The sequence below is a fragment of the Arachis duranensis genome, chromosome 9, assembly GCF_000817695.3.
Source record: "Arachis duranensis cultivar V14167 chromosome 9, aradu.V14167.gnm2.J7QH, whole genome shotgun sequence".
Lineage (NCBI taxonomy): Eukaryota > Viridiplantae > Streptophyta > Magnoliopsida > Fabales > Fabaceae > Arachis > Arachis duranensis.
The window spans coordinates 118,098,429-118,120,873 of NC_029780.3; the positions used below are offsets into that span (position 1 = coordinate 118,098,429).

Consider the following 22,445-nt stretch of genomic DNA (forward strand, 5'->3'; position numbering starts at 1 on the left):
ATAGAACGGAGGTTGAGAAAAGAGAAATAAGTAACAGAACTAATTTGGATTTATGCCAAACAGATCCACTACCGAAGCGATATACCTGCTAAGAAGGATGATGGAGAGGTATCGTAGTAATAAAAAGGGATCTACATATGGTGTTTATTGATTTGGAAAAAGCGTGCGATAGGGTGCCAAGGGAGGTCTTATGGAATGTTTTAGAAAAGAAGAGAGTAAGGATCACATATATTCGTGCAATTAAAGACATGTTTGATGAGGGTACAACTAATGTGAAGACTTAAGGTGGTGTGATAGAGAAATTTTTTATTGATATAGGATTATACCACGAATCATCCTTAAGTCCATACCTTTTCACATTAGTCTCGGAAGTACTCACAGAGCACATCCAAGAGTCTGTGCCATGGTGCATGTTTTTTGTCGATGATATCGTTCTTATGGGAGAGTTAAGGGAAGACCTAAATAAGAAGTTGGACTTATGGAGAGAAGCTCTAGAAGTGTATAGTCTGCGTATAAGAAGTAGCAAGCCGGAATATATGGAATGTAAGTTCAGTTTGAGAAGGAAAAATTCTAATATAGAGGTAAAGATTGGAGAAAACATTCTACGAAAAGTTAAAAGTTTTAAGTATCTTGGGTGTATTATACAAGATAATTGAGAGATTGAACATGATGTAAATCATAGGATCCAAGCAGGTTGGTCAAAATGGAGGAGTGCATCTGGTTTTATATGCGACAAAAAAGTGCATTTAAAACTTAAAGGTAAATTCTATTACACTGCTATAAGACCGGCTATGCTTTATGGTACGGAGTGTCGGACGGCCAAAGGGGAGCACAAACATAAGCTAAGTGTGGCAGAGATAAAGATGTTGAGATGGATGAGTGATCATACGTGATTGGAGAAAATAAGGAACAAAAATATAAGGGAGAAAGTTAGAGTAGCACCCAATTGTAAAAAAGATAGTAGAGTCGTCTCTCAGGTGATTTGGACATATAAAAAGAAGACCGACAGAACACCCAGTTAAGAGGGTGGATGAGATGGAAGATGGATAAGGGATGAAAGGTATAGGAAGACCTAAAAAGACCATCCATGAAGTGAGATAAAAATAATTAAAATAATTTTACTTTTGTATAAAAAATTACAACTAATATTTTTAGAAGTGAGATAAGTAATATACTCTCAATATTATAATTTTTCATATTTTTTAAAATTGTGAGAGGAATTAAAATTAAACGATATAATTTTTGTACTTCAAACTTTTTAATCTTTATGAAATAGAAATAAAAATATTCAATTTTATCCCTTAAAAATTAAAGAGTTTAATTTTTATACCATAAATAATATCATATTTGAAATTAACACTTCTTTAGTTGATAATATTAAAAAAATCATTGTCAACCTAATATAAAAAATAAAAAAATAAAAATTTCTTATATATTTGTCAAGTCTACCTTTTCTACGATTTTGATAAATTTAAAAAATAGTTACTTTCGTTTAAGTGATAATATATAGTAATCAGATGTGCATATACAATATTTTTAACGGAAATATTAGAAAACAGATAAAATTTATTATTTTTAATTAGTAATTAGTTAATAATATTTAAAAATTTAAATTAAAAATATATTATTAAATTATTAAACTAAAAAAATTAAACTAACCACTAAAAATATCAGCTAAAAACAATAAATCCCACATGTCCTCTCGTTTTTCTCTATTTTTAAATTGATAATATTAATAATAATAATAATACGTAAAAGCACAAATTAATGCCAAAACAAAGAATAGAATAGATAGATAAATCTTTCTCAAACGAAATTTGAAAAAAGATAAAAAGAAAAAAGATAGAGAATATCTTTGAATTAAATATATAGAACCCAAAAACACACAGCACTTCAGTTTGGGTCAAACCACCATCTCCAATTCATCGCTACATAACTCACTCTCAAGTCTCAATCCCACTCCCACTCCCACTCCCACTCCGTTCTTCTTTCTCTTAACCGTATCATCATTCAATTCTCACACAGGTTCTCTTCTCATCTTCTTCTCTTTCGTTGTTTCATTGCACTTCCATAACGATATCAATTATGTTTATTCCGTTGACTTTAATTGCCTAATTCGCTCTCTAATAATCGGTCTGATTTGGATTTGGAGATAAATATATGAATGGGATCAAGTTAGTAGTTTTTTCCCTTCTATTTATCAGTTTATGTTGTCCGGGGTTCAGAATTATTCACTTGTTTTTAGTTTGTTCAATTTTATAGTCCTATTCCTATAGAACGATGTTACATTATCGGTTGTTTAAAAGACTTGTTTTTTCTTGTGGTTTTGCTCAATTTGTGAACCCCAATTGAGAACTATTAATTGATCAATGAATTGCTGGTATTGGTTATATGCCATTATAGTTTTCTATGTTGGTAGATTTTATATTGTAGCATTGCACTGATCATTTTTGTACATGTCTTGCACGAACTTGAGCAGCTAATTGTCACTAGATTCGCTCGAAATGCGGCAGAGGCGCGAAACAGCTTCAGCTGCATCTAAAGGGTCAAGCAGTGGTGAAGCAAGTGAAAAGCCTAGTGATGGTGTTGAAATCCGCACAAATGTTCGGCTCGGGAATCCAAGGAGGTCTTCATATGTGTGGCTGGCTTTGTTATTGATAATCACTTATAGCTGTTCATCCATTTATAATTACCAGTTTCAGAACATGCCTATGCCTCTTACCTCAGAACAGGCTGGCAAAAGAGGTTTCTCAGAGATTGAGGCATTCAAGCATGTCAAGGCCTTGACTGAGTTCGGCCCTCATCCTGTTGGTTCTGATGCTCTACATAGCGCCCTGCAGGTTGGATCCTTGACTTTGTTGGTGTTTCCTTTTTTAGCATTGCTGTTGAAGTCAATGAAAGAAACATTACTGGTACTGTATTGCGAGTAAGAAAATAATTTGCGGGATCATAATGTGAATAGGCAAAGAACAATCTATTTAAATTCAGTGTGGTCTTGATAGTCCATTCTCTGTTAATTGTGCAATTCATTTAACATGCTTCATCTTGCAGTATGTTTTGACAGCATCTCAAACCATCAAGAAAACAGCTCACTGGGAGGTGGATGTTGAAGTGGATCTTTTTCATGCGAAGTCTGGTGCAAATCGCCTGGTCAGTGGCTTATTTATGGGGAAAACACTTGTTTATTCAGATCTGAGTCATGTCGTAGTAAGAATCTTGCCAAAATATGTATCTGAAGCAAGAGAGCATTCTATTCTGGTCTCTTCTCATATTGATACTGTTTTTTCAACGTATGTTTTCTTCATCTATCTACTCCCATACTTCTTTTTATAACAATGTTTATTTATAAAATTTCCAATATAATGCTAACAGTTTTGGGATGTACTCATGTTTGGAACTGCAATTTACTGACGAATATGTTATGAACCGGGGGAGGGTAATATTGTTGGATCCCCTATATGCAAGGAGAAAGATTTGATGTTATACAAATATGTATGTGTTTTGCTGAATTGTTAACACATTAATCACTTTAAACAGTGGAAAATGTAGTTCTTTGATCTATAACTGTGAAACATTAATATATCACTTCCTGCTATCATAATGATTTGAAACTAATGTACAGGAGTAGGACAATTAGAAGATTAATGATGAAATACTAGTACTTTTATAGGAAGATCACTTTATTAGAATATTATTCAACTGCCATTCATTGTTTTACTTGGAGCTTTGTTTCTGAAATTCTACAAAAACCTGTGAAGGGTCAGCTTTGAGTATATGACATATGAGATAGTTAATGATTTTTTCCAATCTTATCATTTGCCACTAAATATATAGCATTGATTTTACAGGGAAGGGGCTGGAGATTGTAGTTCATGTGTCGGTGTCATGCTGGAACTTGCTCGTGGAATTTCTCAGTGGGCTCATGGATTGAAGAGAGGTGTTATATTTTTATTCAATACTGGCGAGGAGGAGGGTCTCGATGGTGCTCACAGCTTCATAACCCAGGTTTGGAATTGTACTTTCAACGTATTCTTAAATTGTTACCTGAATTTTTAATTTATTATAAAATAATCCTTGCTGGAAAAGTAAATAAATTTGTTGATGCAGCATCCTTGGAGTAGTACTGTTCGTATGGCAATTGATCTGGAGGCCATGGGCATTGGAGGGAAGTCCAGTATTTTTCAGGTCTGGTTATTGATACTCATAGTGCTATTTCTTTTGGTTCCACTATTTGCAAGTTGCCTCTCTTCTTTGCTAATTGAAACAGATAGAATGTACACAGTAATGGTGTCATAGTTGTGTCTTTTGAATCATAGTGAAATTAATATTTTCACTCCAAGCCTTTTTTATAACCTACAAATGTTCGTGCCTCAAGTTTGAAAACTGAATTTCCCATTAAAAAAAAAAGTAGTTAAATCAATTTTCGAAAGTAGCATGGTGATTTAGCTATTTTGACATCCATATCTGATTCTTCCTGGAATTTGTCTGTGAATACTGATAATAAATTTATGGGTCTACATTCTTATTATTGCCTTTGCATTTAGTAGGCTGGTCCCAATCCATGGGCTATTGAGAACTTTGCTTTGGCAGCGAAGTACCCATCTGGCCAGACTATTGCACAGGTTTGTAGATTCCTTTATTTAACCTTTTTCTTTTTTGGTACTGCTTTTTGTCAATGATTTTATTTTTAATGTCTTTAAAATATCCCTTATATTAGCTAACATTAATGCTGCAGGATCTTTTTGCTTCAGGAGCCATAAAATCTGCGACAGATTTCCAAGTATACAAAGAAGTTGCTGGCCTTTCTGGGCTTGATTTTGCATATGTAGATAACACCGCCGTATATCATACCAAGGTCTCCTTCTGTTCTTGCAGTTTTTTCAAAATAATGCGACTGCTTTTTAGTACTTTATTGCCAAACATTGAAATACATAGTGTTGTTGATGTGCTGAAATAAGTCATTGAGAATATATATTAACATTAACTTGTTTTAGTTAAAGAAGAACATAAGAATAAGAATTAACCACTTGATAAGTGAAGGTATAGTTATTACAAAGAACTGATCAGATGAAGAATGTGTGTTCAATATAATTTTGTCACTATGGATATTTTAGGCTTGATTAATGTACTGTACCCTACAATTTATTGATGAGTAGCATTTATGAATAAAAAGCGGTGGTGGCAGAATTGGGAGATGTCCGGCGTAAAAACGGCTTCAAATGTTTGCATGTCTCATGTATCTTTTCCCTGATGCAGAATGACAAATTAGAGCTTCTGAAGAAAGGTTCTCTTCAACATCTGGGGGAAAATATGCTTGCTTTCCTGCTTCATATTGGTGCAGCTGCCGACTTTCCAGTCGGCAATGCAACAGAGTCAGAGGATGATATAAGCAACAACAATGCCATCTATTTTGACATTTTGGTACTATATAATGCCATGTTTTTTTTATTTTTTTGTTTTAAAAAATTTTCAGAGTCATGGCAACTGTATTTCATTCCCTGCTTTATTATGTATGTGGTGCATTGTTTTCTGTATGAGGATGATTATAAATTTCTTTGCCGCCTTTGATCTTTTCAGGGGACATATATGGTTGTTTACCGTCAAAAGCTTGCAAATATGCTCCACAACTCGGTGATAATGCAATCACTTCTAATATGGACTACATCGTTGGTTATGGGTGGTAAACCAGCTATGGCTTCACTGGCCTTGTCGTGCTTGAGCGTTTTCCTGATGATGTTTTTTTCCCTAAGTTTCGTCTTCCTTGTTGCGTTTATTCTCCCTTTGATATGTTCATCACCTGTACCATATGTTTCAAGCCCATGGTTGGTGATTGGATTATTTGGTGCACCGGCTTTTCTTGGAGCATTTACTGGTCAACATTTCGGTTATCTTCTACTCAAAATTTATCTTTTAAATGTACACTCAAAGAGAAGGCAACTGCCAGTCATTATTCAAGCTGATATCGCTAAGTTGGAGGCCGAAAGATGGCTCTATAAAGCTGGATCCTTTGTGTGGCTTATTCTTCTCACTTTGGGAAACTACTTTAAAATTGGGTCTTCCTACTTGGCTCTTGTTTGGTTAGTCTCTCCGACGTTTGCATGTAACTATCACAACCTCTTATCTCTACTTGTTAGAACAACTTTTTTGTTCTCCCTCTCTCCTAATGCTAAATTTCGATTGAAATATTCAGATGGATTTTTTGAAGCAACATTAACCCCTGCCAGGTTACCGAAACCACTCAAGCTGGTAACCTTGCTCATAGGATTGGCCATACCAATTTTATTTTCTGCTGGAACTTTTGTTCGGCTTGCTGCCACAGTTGTTGGGGGTATGGTTCGCCTTGATAGGTAAATGTTATGTTTTTTCCCCCTCTTTCTATTCTTTGTTTACTGATAGATACAAGAAACAACCTTTATACGAGCCATGCCTATAGCCCATGCCTATTGCTTATAAGTTTGTCATAAAAAGATTTAGTTTTGTAGTCAGGTTCTTATCTACTTTTCATTACTATGCAGGAATCCTGGTGGCACTCCTGAGTGGCTTGGAAATTTTTTGATTGGTGCATTCATTGCTGTTGTCTTGTGTCTGACATTGGTGTATCTCCTTTCATATGTCCATCTATCAGGTTTTGTTTACTATCTAATCCGAAGTAATATTGAAAACTTATTAGTAATAATCGGATGGCTACTTTGCTTGGCTTTTGATGTTGCTGAGTTATCAAAGAAATTCAATTATCACAGCACATGTTTACTGAAACTAACTAAAATTTTATCGTCAATGATTTTTACTAACTAAACCATTAGCTTTCAAAATTGAATTAATGATTAAAATGTATGTATACTTAAGTCACAATTTTTGGAAATGATAGCAAAAGCATAAAAATAAATGCAATAAGAATAAACTTTACTTATTTTCAGAATATTTTAATTATCGTTTGTGATTGAGGAATTGTCAAGTATAAGTTACGAAGTATAGCAACTGATTTTCTGATATAAAGGAATATGTAATGATTAAAAATCTTAATTCATCCTCCTAGTACTTAAATAGTTAAACGGGAAAGAATTTGAATGTATATCAAAATGATAAGGTCTAGAATTAGGGGGATAGTTTAAGACTTCCAAGTATTGTTTGGTTTATCACTTGCAATTGTATCCTCAGGTGTTGTTCCACCGTTTTCTGAAGACACTGCTAGAGCTGTGAATGTAAGTTTCAATCGGCATGTATATTATTCCGTTCTTTTTGGTTCTGGATTGACGATCACTTCAGAGTAAATATACAAAAGTACTCACAAAAGAGTGTAGAGGGGACAAAACTACTCCCAAAAGATTAGAAAATAGTCTGATATGCTCTCCCAAGATTGTTTTTACAATTCAAGATTGCCTCCCATTGTGTATACAAACTGGAAATGGTTTCTTTAGATGTTGTTTAGCGATTTGAGAGATTATACAAATTGGATTTGGATTCTCTAAATTTTGAATTTCACTTTAGAGGGTAAAGTGTGATCTTTTACCCTTAAATAGTTTCTCTTTCATTTTTTCTCTTGGTCCCACCTATAAAATAAATGGTGAGATCTCACACTTTACCCTCTAAAATGAGAATTCAAAATTTAGAGAATCTAAATTCATACAAACTAGTAGAAAGTTAGATAATGGAAGAGCAGTTTTGACTTGTGGAAATAATCTTTGGGGTATATCGGATTATTTTATAATCATTTGAATGCACTTTTGCTCCTTCTATACTCTTTCCTGTGTACTTTTTCCATTTATGCTAAAAATAAAATTGAACTGCATTTGATGAATTTAAGTTGATTAGCCAACATAAACAAGTATAATTCAGTCCTTGTTTCTGTACTTTTAGGTTGTACATGTTGTGGATGCGACTGGAAGAAAACCTTATGCAAGCCAGAATCCTGAGTCATATGTATCTTTATTTTCTACTACTCCTGGAAAATTGAACAAGGAGGCAGAACAGATTGATGAAGGTTTTGCATGTGGGAGAGACCAAACAGTTGATTTTGTAACCTTCTTGGTCAAATATGGTTGTCGGACCAATAACGATGCTTCAAGCGGCTGGAATGAATCAGATATTCCTACAATGAATGTCGAAAGTGATACGAAAGGAAATCGAAGAACTTCACGAGTTTCAATTAATACAAAGGGTTCCGTCCGGTGGGTTCTTGCGATCAACACCAACGAAATAGAAGATTTCGAATTAAAAGGTACTTATTTTTCTCTTGTAGTTGTTCATATGTTTATACTTCTATTTGTTTTCCAATTCTTTTTATGATACCCTCTTAAGTCTGAAGTAATGTTTGTTTTTCACTCCTCAGATGCAGAGAATTCAGAAGAATTGGTTTCAGTTGACGAAAAGACTAATGTGGATGGTTGGCACATTATTCAGTTTTCCGGAGGAAAGAATGCGCCAACAATATTCGATCTGAATCTTTATTGGAGATCGGATTCGACTCAGACAACTCATGAAACTGACAGTCCTCTGCTGAAACTCAGGACTGATGTTGACAGAATAACGCCAATAACCGAACGAGTTCTTTCGAAGCTTCCGCGATGGTGTTCTTTATTTGGAAAGTCTACCTCTCCCCATACCTTGGCTTTCTTGAAAGATCTCCCTGTTCAGTTTTAGGTGCTTGAAATGTATCCTTGATTTCTGGTTACTATAGCCCAAAGTGAGACATGTTAGAATCTTCAATTTTCCACTCATATTATGGGGGTTCTAACTTCTAATCTATTCTTTCAAGACCATTTTTTGTTCTGCTACTTGTAAAAATGAAATTAGATTTAATTGTTGATGAAGATTTGTCTAATTAATGCCTTTATTTTATTTTTCATTCGGTATTGTGAATTTCTTTTTCATAACTAACTATAAATTTTCTCCCTAAAATTGCACACGTGTATATTTACAATGCAAAAGCCAGGTAGTAGGTTAAATGAACAATTAACCAACTTGAGTTGGTTTAGTAGTATTTGTCCGTTTAAACAAGTGTAAGGAGTTCGAATTCTATTGGTGGCAGATTCTTAAATGAAGTTCAAATTCGTAACAGATTAGTCTTTGACCTATCGGGCTGAAAATTATTGTGGACCAAAAAATGTTAAATTAACAATTATCTTTCTATTTTATTTTTTTTCCAATCGGCTTATAATTTATTGAATAACTATTTTTTGTTTTAGGAATATATTTAAAAAATATAATAATAAAATCTTATAATTTTTTTATGCATTAATATAAAAAATATTTTTTCAAAATAATTTTGTGAATATTTTTTTTATAATGATCTTAAGTGCTTCTTTAGAATATATAACAAGACCTTAATTTATAATATGAATTCGTGATGCACGTGCACATGCAATGCAGTAACTTGGTAACCATTCAAATCAGGTAAGAATTGCAAGGTTATTCTATTTCCACGCTGCATGAGTTTTATTAGTTTCACATAAATGTCTTTCATAATTTTTTACAAGTGAAAAAAGTTTTGATTATTGGAACTAATATGAAATTTTCATCTTGATTTTTTTTGGGGGGGATAAGATTTTTCAACTAAGTTATAGTTATAAAATCAGATTTACACTGAATCTAATAACAGCCTGATAGGAACATGAAATAACATATATAAACCAATATAAAAAAAATCCGAAGACATGGATAGAGATGCAAGGTGAGTGGACCCCACAAGTTTGGAAAATCAGTGGAGACAACCAATCTTGTAATCTTAGGATTCTTCTGAGACCAATACAAGAACACCCTTCTACGAAATGCGGTCTATTCTTCTTCCTCTTGGAACCTCACTCTCTCTAACTCCTATTACACTAAACACCTCAAAAATCTCACCTTTCAATCTTAATCTCAAGAGACCAACCACTATCCCATCTTGGTCTTCTTCTTCATCTTCACCTCATCAATTCTCACTTCTTTCTCTCTCCCAATCAGGTGCCTTCCCTTTCTTTGTGGCTTAATTTCTTCAAGACTTGGTTACAGTGATTGCTGGTCATGCATGTTCTTTGAGTTCTTCTTCTTTTTATGTTGAAGTTATTTTCTTTTTCAGAAATTAAGTTGATGGGGTGATTAAAGCAACCATTTTTAGCTGTGTACAAGATGAAGAGAGTCAATTAATGGGGTGGCTATTTGGAATTCATTCAATTTTTGGAAACTGATGGGGTTGGTCAACTTGGCTTATTAGGAACACTAGCATAGCAGCAAAATTGGGCAAATGAGGGAAAGATGATTTGATTGGTGCAGAATTTAACTAGATTGTTGATGGGAAAGCATGATTGTGCAAATGAATCTTTTAAAGAACCAATTTTGAGTTTGTGAGAATGGTATTTAGCAAACAGTAGCACATAATTTAGTTCATTAAATTTAAAACTTCGTGATATGCTACCTTAGTAAACTACATTTAGCAATGTAGCACAGTATACTAGATTATCCAACAATTTTCCAGTTTCATACTTTAGGTTTTGATTTGATCTAGTACAGAAGCACACTGGTTTCTTGGCCTCTTTGATTTATTCATGGAAGTCAGTGAGTGAATTATGAATATGTGGGGTAAAGCAATATTACCCTTCCTTTGTTTCGAATAATAACTCATTACAATGAATATGAATGTTGTCCTATTCAAAGAGAGCTTCTCTTAAGTGGTATAAAGGCTTTAGTGTTTGAATGTAGGATTATGCAGGGCAAGTCAAGTGGTTGACTTGTTCCCAACTGTGTCTCCTGAAATCATAGTCCGCGAGGCGAGGTTAGAGGACTGTTGGGAAGTTGCAGAAACTCACTGCAGCTCCTTCTTCCCTGAATATTCTTTCCCATTGGATTTCGTTCTGAGGATGGACAGATTGGTTGCTATGTTAGCCGGAGTCTCCATACCGAGTGGCTGCAAAAGGACCTGTTTGGTTGCTGTTATCGGCAGCTCACTCGATCAAACTTTCTTGTTTGGAAGTGATGATTTCAAGATTGGTGGATTTGATGGCAAATTCAGCCTCAATAAAGGTTATGTGGCTGGTATATTGACTGTAGATACTGTTGCAGACTTTCTACCTAGAAAGGGACCATTGAGACAGAGAAGGTAAGTTAAAGCTTGCTTTTTTTTTTGGAATTTGGATAGTGAGGATTTGCGTGTCTTTAAGATTTTTTAGCTAAATCTGGCCTATGTTCTTGTCAACTTTTGGCTTTGGTTTCTTCCTTAAGAATTTGGCTTTCTAGATTATATGTTCTTTTCTTTTGTTTTTTTGTCTATATTCTTCATAAAAAGGAAAACTTGTTTAAAAATGTATGCACATATTGGTTGTTGCACCTAACAGAAATTTTATTTTATAGAAAGTTATTTTATGTTAAAACCTACAGACCAAAATCTAATGCTAAAAAATTAACTGTATTATATCCCTGTATTACATATCATACAAGTTACCTTCCAATTGTATTATGAGTTTATTTTTGACATATTGACCGTTTAAAAGTGTTTTATACAGTAGTCCAATCACATTTGTTTTTTTGGATGACCATTCACATTGTCAATGTAAAACTGTTTTATACTTACAGTGTATCAAAATTAAATTCTTATAATATATTGTAAACTTTTGCCTGTTTGAAACTGAAGGTTAGATCTCTTCAGACTGATCACTATGAAAAGTATACAAACAAAAAACGCCAAAAATATTGTCTTTTAAGACTTCTATTCACCTGGAATCTTTTCTTTTTAATACATGAAATCTTTTAAACCCTCCAACCCTTGAAAATAGCTAACTTTTAATCTTTACACATGGTTTACATTTCATTTTAATGGTGAACCCTTTCTTGTAGGACTGGAATTGCATACATATCAAATGTGGCAGTGAGGGAAAAGTTTAGGCGAAAAGGAATAGCTAAACTATTGGTAGCAAAGGCAGAATCACAGGCCAGAAATTGGGGTTGCCGCGCAATTGCATTGCACTGTGATTTGAAAAATCCGGTGGCCACCAAGTTATATCAAGGCCAAGGTTTCAAATGCATTAAGGTTCCAGAAGGAGCAACCTGGCCTCAGCCAAAGACATCACCTGATATTCAGTTCAACTTCATGATGAAGCTTCTCAACAATTCACCTGCTTCTGTATCTAATTAGATACATAAGAGGAAGAAATATCTATGTTGTGATATATTTAATGGGGAGGAAAGGTGCTAGATGTGAATGGCTTGTAATTGGAGTGTGTGTATATAAGTAAACCAAAGATAAATCAAAATCACTTTGGAGCATTTTTTAGTTTGCTTCAGTGTCAAGCAAATTTATAGCTATTACAGAATTGAGAATTGTCCAGCCATTCTAAATTTCTCGTTTGAAACAAACGTTTAACTGAATCCAACATCCAATAGAAATTTGCACATTAAAAATCTTAATAAAAAATGTTTTGCTAATTAAGGAAACAAATTAAGTAATGAACATTCAAATTAGCTGCTTTTGTATTGAACTTCCAGAGCAGTGGGACTCTGCTTTTTTCTTCTAATTCTTTTCCTTCAAACTGTATTTTTCTTATGTCTATATTTTTCTTTCATTGTAAACATAGAAAAATAATAACCTGGAGATGGATTCAGAACTAATATTAGCACATGCAAAGTTCAACAAAATTAGGAATTTAGGATGCTGCTCTCAAAATAGTACCTCGCACTGCAAATTTTATCACAGATATGTCGTATATTTCTAACCCTGGGACACTGAACGTACCCTTCACATCCATACAACTGAGCATCTCTGATATGTTCATTCACACTCACATTTGCAGTTGCTAAGAAATATAAAGCAAACGCTTTTCCAGCACAAAACTCAATTCTACCATGAAGCATTTAACTTGCTTCTCTCAAATATTTGTCCAAAGCCGATATGTCTAAACCTGCAAAGTCCTTCACAGCCGCTAGCACAGCAAGTGCAAGCTTCACAGCGTCACCCTTAGTTGGTGCCTACAATTCATTTTTGAATTAGTTGCAGACTTGCAGCATATTAATATTGCGTATAAAAGCTCAAGCATAAGCCGTGAGAACGTTTTACCTCAATGTTAAGGGGAAGTACAGGATCATGGAGTGAAAGTCTAAGAAGAAACCACCCACCATAGCCAGAAACTCGAACCTGATTGAAAATTAGATCAGACAAGATACATTCTACAAATTATTGCAGAAAATTCGAATACTGGTTTTGTATGGTTCGAATGCCCAAAAATATAGCCTTTATAACTTCTTGGATAATAACTTTTCTCAAATGCTAATCAAACATTAAAAATCTAGCATTAAGAAGGGACAGACATACCCCTTCATAATTTACAGGAGCCTTTCGTAGGTTTGGATCAGAGCCAATTGATTTCTCCAACTGCTTCAGCACAGTTTCCCCATATTCCCGGAAGGATCTAAAAGCTCTTGGATGTCAGTGAATTCATAACACATTTTTTCTAGTGGAGGAAGAATGTGGTTTCAAACAGAGAATCTCTATGCACAGACTTACCCTCCTTTAAGATCTGGGTGGTTTTGGTTTATCTTTAATCTCAGTTCTAATGATAAAGCCGGTTCTTGGAGTCCTTCTATTAAGTCAGTCAAAACCTTGCTTCCACCATCCATTCCTGAAGCTCTCACTGAGGCAAGTTTGTTTAAGATCTTGACCTGGACATGATTACATACAGAACTTGAAACTAATCTTGACACGAACTTAACTTACGCTTTTAGGTTGACTGGTTGAGCAGTTCTTTACATAATACCATCGTCTCTTTAACCAAATAAACTACATTCCATGTTCAGTTTTGCAAAAAGGCACCAAAAATAGAGAGAGAGAGAGAGAGAGAGAGAGAGGAGGGGGGGGGGGGGGAAGAAAGTATTCATATGATGAATGGAGTAATAAGAGATGATTAATTTGGCAATGAGTTGTCTGGCCAATACAATTAAAAATTTAAAACATACCATTAGGTATGCACCATCATCAAGCCAATGGTTCTCCTTGAGAGCTCCATGTCCACTAGTTTCAATCGCCAGATGTGACTCCTCACCAACAGAGTTCTGGCAACAAGATTGCTTCCATAAGTCAAATAGCTTATATTGTTTGAAATAAAATAACAAAGAAGCTATTTGATAATGGTTACAGTCAAGCACTCAGATGAAGGGCCTTTCCTTGACTAACTACAATGATTTGTATAATTTATTTATTGAATAACAGGCAAAGCATTCATCATACCAAACGAATAGCTTCATCAATCACATTTTTGTAGCCTCTTTTGAACCGATGGTGTTTCCCGCCTGATACAAAATAGCATTAGTAAGTTATTAACCGTTTCTGAATACAAGAAATTCACAATTCAAATTGAATTATTGAAATGAATAAGGTTATAATAAACCCTTAAAGTGAGGTGGGAGAGGGAGACTATTAGATCATGTCAGCTTAGATTCTGTTATACCAAGTTTATTCTCAATAAATGTGGTAAGGCCATCAGAAGTGACACTGTCCGTGACAATAGTTGTACCCGGATGCTAGAAAAAAAATATGATATAACGAAATAATTAGTAATATTAACTATTCAGTGAATAAGGATTATCAAGCAAAGGCCAGATAAAGCAAAAATTAAGAGCCTTACTTCCTCAAGAACAATTGCTGCCATTAAGGCAATTAAACGATTCCGATTGAATTCACGGCCTTGAAAATCCACAGCAGCAGATCTAGTGAAGGTGATAGATCTTTAACAAACTTAAAACAGTATGCATGTGGCAAGACCAATTAGGAATAAGATCCTTACCTGTCCACATCAGTATCAAAGATAATTCCAAGATCAGCTCTGCTTTGAAGGACTGCCTTGGTTATAGCTCTCATAGCTGTTTTGTCCTCTGGATTGGGGATATGATTTGGAAATAAGCCTGTATACAGGAACGATTATTAATAAAGTCCAAGAACTAAAGCTAGCTGAAATCATTCCTTTAGAGAGAGAGAGAGAGAGAGAAGAGAAAAGAGAAAAGGAAAAAGAGAGAGGGGGGGGGGGAAAAATTGACTACCGGTAGTAAATGCTCCAAGTGGTTCCAGAACCTTTTTCTGATTAATTATCAAAACGAAACATCAAATATTAAGTTTGGAGAAAGAGTCAAATGCACATTGCACTTCAGCATTAGGCCTATTGAAGACTTATAAATCATACATTTGTTGCTCTGCTAAGCTCATCCCTTTTGATGGATTTTTTAAGAAAAAAATCATTTTACAAATAATTTTTTTTTTTTTGATAAAAGGTTTTACAAAAAGGTTATTTTAGAAAAACAATTAAAACTAAAGATTACAAAGGCTACTTACAACAAAGAAACCTCCTGCTCCATTGCCTGCATCAACAACTATATGGAAACCACCCAATGGCTTCTCTGTCAGTAGACAATGCAATATAAAAGATTAGCAAATAGGATCAGAACATTCAAAAAAACGACAGAGGAAAAACTGTAAATGCTACAATAAAAATAATAACACATAATGTCTCCCAATTAGAACTCCATTATTAACCACTTCATTTACCAAACAACTATTTATTATCATACCAATATCAAGCCATACCTATGCTTCCCGCTGCTTTGCGAACTGCCTTTACTAGGTCAGATGTATATACATTCATGTAATCAACTTGCTTAATAGATGATGAAGCCTTTCTCTCAGAATTTGCTAAACTTTCAGCTGTAAATTGATTGTATATATCAGCAGCTCGCTCTAATACGTCTTTGATATCAGTCTTTCCAAGTCCACCAGCATTTGTGAAAAATTTGAATCCATTCCGGTTGAAGGGCAGATGACTCGCTGTTCACATATAGAGATGTTTCATAAACAATTGGTGAGTTAAATATTCAAAATTTCATTTTATCCATGAGAAATTATTTTTCAATTACCAAAACCAAACTAAACTAACATAAAAGTGTCTGTCAAAACCCATGGATGTTAATTATTAACAAACAGGAAATAGTAAAAACAATTCATGACCACCAATACAATAACAAGCTAGTAAGGAAAACCACTCAGTCTAACAGCTAAGGGTTAAGGCATAAATAGTAGTTCCTTGACATAGTATATCAGGTTTCATGGCTAAGTGATTTTGTTTGAACCCTCCTTTCAACATTCTCCAAGATTCATTATAGTTTCACAAGAAGAAGCATGTGCAACACCAATCTCTACAGATAACTCAAAAGGGCTTTTGCATTGAAGAGCATGTTACAAACAAAATCTAAAGCTTTCAAACAACTATGATGTCTTACAGTTAGAATAGTGACATTCAGCTACAACCTCATCATGTACCTGTTATCATAATGGATCCATCAACAGGACACAAGAATGCTTCATCCTTTGTGAGTGTGCTATTGAACATGGCTGGTGTTGATGCTAATCTGAAAATGAGCAAACAATGGTATTAACTGACTAGGCCATTAGAATGGTCTTATCCATGGTGAAAACTACTAAATTAGGCAAACAAAAGAAAGACAACCAATTAGTATCATGTCTGACCCAATGAACAAATAAGGAGAAAAAAAAAAAAAACACACACACACACACACACTCACTCATTTGCAGATAGCTATCCATGATAGGTTCAAGAGACTACTAAACGTCAATATTATCAATAATTTTATGGTGTAAAAAAAACACTAGACATTTGATTACGGGGTTGTGGCTCAGGAACTCAGGTTGGTTTCATCTGAAGGTTATTAAACACTGATAAGACATAGTTAGGGTCAATTTAACAAGAGATCTCTTTGGCCAGATGCTTACTATCATTAGGGTTTAAACATGATTTCACCTGTCCTCATTATCAAATCAAGAACATAAGGGATAAAAAGTAATGCAAAAAATAAAAATATCACCCACCCATATTGGACAACTTCTAGGCCAGCACCAGCAAGACCACGAGAAATTGCATTCTGAAATTTAGCAAGTTTATAAGCAAATAGTCAGTTCTAGCCAAGTATTTGTTATTTAGATACATGCATGCTCTAACAATAGGAAGCCTGTAAAGAAAGACCCCTTTCATAATTATACATTTCAAGTTATTCATGACTTCAAATCACAATCCAAAAGCAAACTCAAATATTAAGTTTCTGTATTATGGAGAATTTCCAAAGGAAATAAAAGGAAATGAAGCGTAGAATATATTCCTACTCAAAACATTGACAAGAAGTCAAGAACAATATAAAGCAATAGATTTTCAAGGTTATATTGTTCGTTCCAACCTAATTTGAGACAGTAGACTTATGTTAAATTATATGTAGTTTCTAAGTCATAAATTTTTTTTAACATAAACAACAAAACCTTCTATATTAGATGTATTAAACAAATATTTCCACCAAATGATATAAGGAAAAAAAAATCTAAAGTCTAACCTGTAGTAATTTGGCTGATATTCGGGAATCATGGCCAATAGAAACTCTCAAATTCTGAGAAGCAGCTGCTTTCTTTCTCTCAAATAACCATGCTGCAAAACCAGCGGCAATTGCTTCAGCAACCGGTTCAGTGAGGCTAATTGGCTCTCCCTCAACACCATCAACAGCCACACCACGTATGTCACTGTTTAAATTATTGTTATTTATATGTAAAAACCACAACAACAACAGGATGTAAGATCTAAGAAATGTTGGTCATCTAAACAAAGAGGAAGAAAAAATTGGGCTTCTACAGCTGGAAGCTGCCCAAGAAATACTCTAATACTCTACTATGCAGTTGCAGTTAAAGTGAAATTAAGAAGATTGAATGATCAATGAATTATTCATGACACATTTAAACAGATCACAGGGCAGTGGTCCTGACCTGCCATTTTGAAGCCTTAGAAAATCAGTCTTGTCCAGATACGGAACAGCAGTAGCAGATGCAGATGCAGATGCAGAAGCTGTAACCATGTTCCAAATGGAAGGAACAAACATCCATCAGAAAATTAACTTTTTTTCATTTTAAAAAAATCCTAAAGGTAAGATACAAAACAAATTCTGTAATAATACAAATGAAATGCATGCTCATATACAGATGCTGATATATCAGTACATTTTGTACATATAAAAAGCCTAGGAAGGAAGAGACAAAGAGATCAATGTTCTACTAAATGTGTTCAAACTACATGATTTTCCAGTTATATTAACCTGTATAATGAGAGTCTAGAACAGACCATTGCAGTGAATGTTTCTCTGGATAATAAAATCATTGTTGGGTTTTGACAAATTGCGCAATTGCATGGATGGGTTGGAATTCCATGCCAACTTCCCCGGTGGTGAGGGAAGCGAGTTGCGCATATAAGGGGCAAAATAGGCCCTCTGACTCTGTGAATGGAACTGCCTATTCTGTTGGTAGTAGCAATGTGACTGTGACACACAAACATTTTGGACAATCTTCCCTGATGTTGCTGCATATAAACACATTGACACACCTTTATCAGATTTCATATATTCCAGGTTCATAAAATGCCTTTTGCTCTTTCATTCCCTCACCTATCTAATAATTTCCAATCAAATGTGAAGTTTTTTATTTCTTTTATTTTTTTAAAATTATTTTCTGACTATCATCATGTCAAGTTAGTACTCAATCACTCTCTTGCTCCTACATAATCGTAAAATTATAGACGATGAGAATTCTGTGAATCTTGTTACGAAACACTATCAATTTCAACCATTCTTCAATCAAACTCGATTTCATTTTATATCCCTTTATTTAACAATTCTTAGAGTAATTATTCTCCTCATAACATAATGGAAAAAAAGGTGCAGTGATTCAAAGGTTGTACTGCAGAAGAAAATGGTCCATTCCGAGATAGAAAAATATTAAAGATAGAACATAAATTCAACAGGATGTTTTTCCGCACAATCAGAGTACGTATAATGTTATTCAATGATTTCAATCCATGATTACATTAAGAAAGTTCGAGAAAGAAAAAAATGATTGAAATGGAAGGGAAAATAAAATAGATATTGAAAGCGGAACGGGGTAAGGAGAGGAATAAGACCTGCCATGTTGAGACTAAACTTTGGAGAGCTCGCAGTTGCAATGGGAGCAGCACCTGTAGTAGACGGTGCACCGATATGAGAGAGAGAGAGAGAGAGAGAGAGAGAGAGAGAGAGTGAGAGAGATGGTAAGTGGAAGAAAGAAGAACAAACTAGTTGGTGAAGAAGCTCGATGAATACATTGCTGCTTCGTTTTTCACTTTTCTTTTTTTTTCTGTAACCTTCCAACAACTCTCTACTACACTTGCACGTGTATCGCACGTGACAGAGAGCTTCAAGCCTTCAAAACAGTTAGTTGGTTGAATCACAACTCTGTCTAAATTACGTTTTATTCCGATAGGAATGTGTGTTATATATTCTTCGTTTAATTAATAAGTAATGTTAGAGAAAAAAAAAACAGTAAAATTTATTTTATTTAGTATTTATAATAATTAATAAATATTAAATAAAATAAATTCTAATTATTTTTTATTAATTTATTTTATCAAATATTTTTAAATTAATAAATACAAATAATAATTATTCTATTATGTCTTTATTTTTATTTTGTGTATGTATTTCGGGACTCGAGAGGATTGCTCCAACCGCCAATCCAAGCTGGCAATTGTTGTCTCCATATTTAGTAGTTATCAAGTTAGAGAGAATGGCAAGTCCCTTTCTTCAACATAAGACAAAGTTATTGCTTATTGGCTGCTCGCGCACTAAAGAAAAAACATGGACCTATTCTTTTGCATGGAATGGATTAAGGTATATCCCACCATATACTTGGAGAATATGCTATATGATTAAAGACATTACCCAAGCAATACAATGAGATAATAATGTAATATTAAACTTTAGAATATATTAGCCTTTTGTGTCATCAAGCAATTAATGGAGTTTTTCTCAGTTTATCAAGTTTCAATGCAAAATGTATGGCAGTATTTTCCATCCCTTCGTAAATTAGAGCTTGCTTGAAGGAACTAAACAATTGTGCAGGAGGGCGAATCCCCATATCCAGCATTTCCTGAAAGTACCTACAAGCTTCATCCACCTTGCTTTCATTGCACAAGGAACCGATCAAACTCGAGAACATATGCATTCCAGGAAGGATTCCCTTGGATTTCATCTGATCCCAAACTTCCATTGCCATCTCCAATCTCCCTTCATTGCAGAACATCCTCACCATGATCTCATATGTGCTCACACTCGGCTCACACCCAAACTCGCTACTCATTCGCCGGAAAATCGAATAAGCTTCTTGGTTTCTCTGAGCCTTTATCAGGTGATGCAGTATTATGTCATATGTTCTCGAAGTTGGACCAATCTTCAATTCTTTCATCTCCCCAACCACCCGATAGGCATCCTCCATCTTTGTCGACCAGCAATAAGCCCCGACAACAGCGTTGTAAGTCGGCCCCTCCGGGAGGAAACCACTGGCCTTGGACATCTCAAAGAACTGAAGAGCTTCATTTAATCTCTTATCAGAACCTAACCCATTAATCAAAGTGCAATATATGTGTGGACTAGGCCTAACACCCTTCTCCACCATCTCATGGTAGAACCCAACAGCACTATCATACTTCTTTGCCTTGCAATATGCGTTCATGACAATGCCATATGTGACTACATCAGGCTCAAAACCTTCACTCTCCATCTCTCTACGAATCTCATCCACCCTCAACAAGTTCCCTTGGGTACCCCAACCTTCCAACAAAATAGTGTATGTCTTCAAATCAGGCACAATTTTTCTCTGCCGCATTTTATCAAACACCTCATGTGCTTTCTCAACACTCTTGGACTTGCATAGAACATCGATCAAACGGTTAAAATCCGAGACCTGTGGCTTCATCCCATACTGTTCCATCTTCTCGAATGCCTCCACTGCTTCCTTGACCTTCCTTGCCCTCGCGTACCTTCGAGAAACGAGCGAAAATGTTTCTCTGGTCAGCAATTTTTTGCGGTTCATTTCAGACAGCAAAGTCCAAATCATCTTGAACTGTCTGATCTTACCAAGTGACTCGATCAACTCGTGGAAGCTCTCAGTGGTGTGCTTGAACCCTTGTTGCTTCTCCACCCAACGAAAGAACGAGAGGGCAAGTACACCGGCGTTGCTGAGCTTCTTCAGGACATCAACCGCGAGCTCTGGCGACATTTGCACGGGAATGTTGGCGAGGGAGGCGTCGACGGTGGAAGTTGGATTGGCGGATAGGATTCTGCAGATGGTTTCGGCATTGAAGAGTTGGGGTTGGGGTTGTGGTGTGCTGGAAGAACAGGTTCGCCTTTGAAGAAGGTTGAAGGAGAAGAAGAATGTTTTGGAAGATCGTGTGAATGCCATTGTTCTGCTGCTCCAAATTGCAGGCTTTCTCACTGTGTCAGGGACCAGGGTCTCATGAAATTTAGATGAGGACTGAAAACAAAGAACAAAAAGAGGCATTAGAATACCAAATAACATTAGACTAATTAATTATTTAATTATCTCAATATTATAACAATTAATTAGTCTATTATACTACTGCTCACCATCATCATCTTTTTTTTTTTTTTGCATTTGTTTTTTGTTTCTTCACCCCCTACCGGAAGATTTGAAATCTTAAATTCAATTTTTGTTTAATCATTAATCATTAATTTCGGATCGTTTTTCTATCTTCTCCAACCCAGTTGTGAAGCCATTCTTTTATCTTCATGAGAAGGTTACAAGTTAGAACATTAGATAGGAAAAGAAAATAATTGAAATCATATTTCCCCACTTAAAACATATTGGAGTAAGCATGAAAAGGCTAGTTAGAAAAACCACCTATGGCGCTAAAAGAAACATGGCTGCAAATATAATGACCAAAGTGCAAACCTGCTCTTGTTTGTCATGAAGTTGTTCAATTAGGGCATGTTTCTGCAGGGCAAAGTGCAAGTAGATAACTCGTGCTGCTTTCTTGCGAAGATGCCACTTGAACTGTGCAAAACAAATACTTGTTAGGTAAACATTAGCTTTAACTGCATTAAGATGTCACTAATTATGTTCAAAAGATTATCAACAATATAGACATTCTTAAAAGAACCTTAATGAGCAAGTATAGGCATAGAGAAAGAAAACCATACATTTTAAAATCAACACTGTTCCATAGATAGTAAGTCGCTAACCATAATCCACTAATATTAATACAAAAATTATATCAAAGTCATTGTACAAAATATTTGAATAGGCAAAAGAATCAATACCTTATATTTTCCTATTTTAGTCCTCTCAAGTCATGCTAACATATTTAAATTCTTAGTTAATAAAGCAACCATTCCCACAAATTCTACTTGTACAATCACTATATATAACACATTAACGCCAAACTCCATGTATTCTCCTGAGGAATTTCGCCCAACAATGTCATGCTGGAAAACTCAAGCTTAGGAAATTATTTATAGATCACAAAATTCACAAATGACATCTTCTGAACACCAAATTCAATTTCAGAGTAGTGTGAGTTGTGTGTGTGCAAGTAAAGCACCACACTTCACTCCAC

At 34.9% G+C, this 22,445-nt stretch overlaps 4 protein-coding genes across 5 annotated transcripts in view; 2 read left to right on the forward strand and 2 right to left on the reverse strand.

Annotated features, from left to right (window-relative positions):
* The first annotated feature begins 1,865 nt into the window (after positions 1-1,865).
* LOC107467929 (uncharacterized) lies at positions 1,866-8,810 on the forward strand. The gene is made up of 14 exons (XM_016087155.3): positions 1,866-2,025; positions 2,480-2,840; positions 3,052-3,290; positions 3,849-4,005; positions 4,108-4,185; positions 4,548-4,622; positions 4,736-4,855; positions 5,257-5,421; positions 5,578-6,100; positions 6,191-6,347; positions 6,516-6,649; positions 7,114-7,202; positions 7,858-8,218; positions 8,330-8,810. Exons 2-14 carry the CDS (start codon positions 2,505-2,507, stop codon positions 8,638-8,640), a joined length of 2,745 nt encoding a protein of 914 aa, XP_015942641.1. The 5' UTR covers positions 1,866-2,025; positions 2,480-2,504; the 3' UTR covers positions 8,641-8,810.
* A 906-nt stretch (positions 8,811-9,716) lies between these two features.
* On the forward strand, positions 9,717-12,247 carry LOC107467912 (uncharacterized). Its single transcript, XM_016087136.3, has 3 exons — positions 9,717-9,942; positions 10,678-11,074; positions 11,809-12,247. The coding sequence occupies exons 1-3, from the start codon at positions 9,768-9,770 to the stop codon at positions 12,104-12,106; spliced, it is 870 nt and encodes a 289-aa protein (XP_015942622.1). The 5' UTR covers positions 9,717-9,767; the 3' UTR covers positions 12,107-12,247.
* Positions 12,248-12,548: 301 nt separating this feature from the next.
* On the reverse strand, positions 12,549-18,970 carry LOC107467913 (uncharacterized). The gene is made up of 18 exons (XM_016087138.3): positions 18,957-18,970; positions 18,126-18,359; positions 17,774-17,852; positions 17,350-17,533; positions 16,838-16,890; positions 16,271-16,359; positions 15,542-15,778; positions 15,290-15,354; positions 14,982-15,037; positions 14,748-14,870; positions 14,589-14,670; positions 14,412-14,484; positions 14,192-14,253; positions 13,921-14,016; positions 13,472-13,626; positions 13,280-13,376; positions 13,025-13,102; positions 12,549-12,936 (listed from the first exon to the last, which is right to left on the reverse strand). The coding sequence occupies exons 1-18, from the start codon at positions 18,961-18,963 to the stop codon at positions 12,823-12,825; spliced, it is 1,884 nt and encodes a 627-aa protein (XP_015942624.1). The 5' UTR covers positions 18,964-18,970; the 3' UTR covers positions 12,549-12,822.
* A 785-nt stretch (positions 18,971-19,755) lies between these two features.
* The window catches only part of LOC107467914 (pentatricopeptide repeat-containing protein At1g71060, mitochondrial), a 4,936-nt gene continuing 2,246 nt past the window's right edge, over positions 19,756-22,445 (reverse strand). Inside the window, exons 2-3 of one of the 2 annotated variants that reach the window (XM_016087141.3) lie at positions 21,782-21,883; positions 19,756-21,303 (exon numbers count right to left, since the gene is read on the reverse strand). In XM_016087141.3, coding sequence (XP_015942627.1) covers positions 19,817-21,271 — 1,455 coding nt within the window. In that variant the 5' untranslated portion in view covers positions 21,272-21,303; positions 21,782-21,883 and the 3' untranslated portion in view covers positions 19,756-19,816. Of the gene's footprint in view, positions 21,344-21,781; positions 21,884-22,445 lie in introns of both variants that reach the window. The other variant, XM_016087139.2, reaches the window with a different exon arrangement.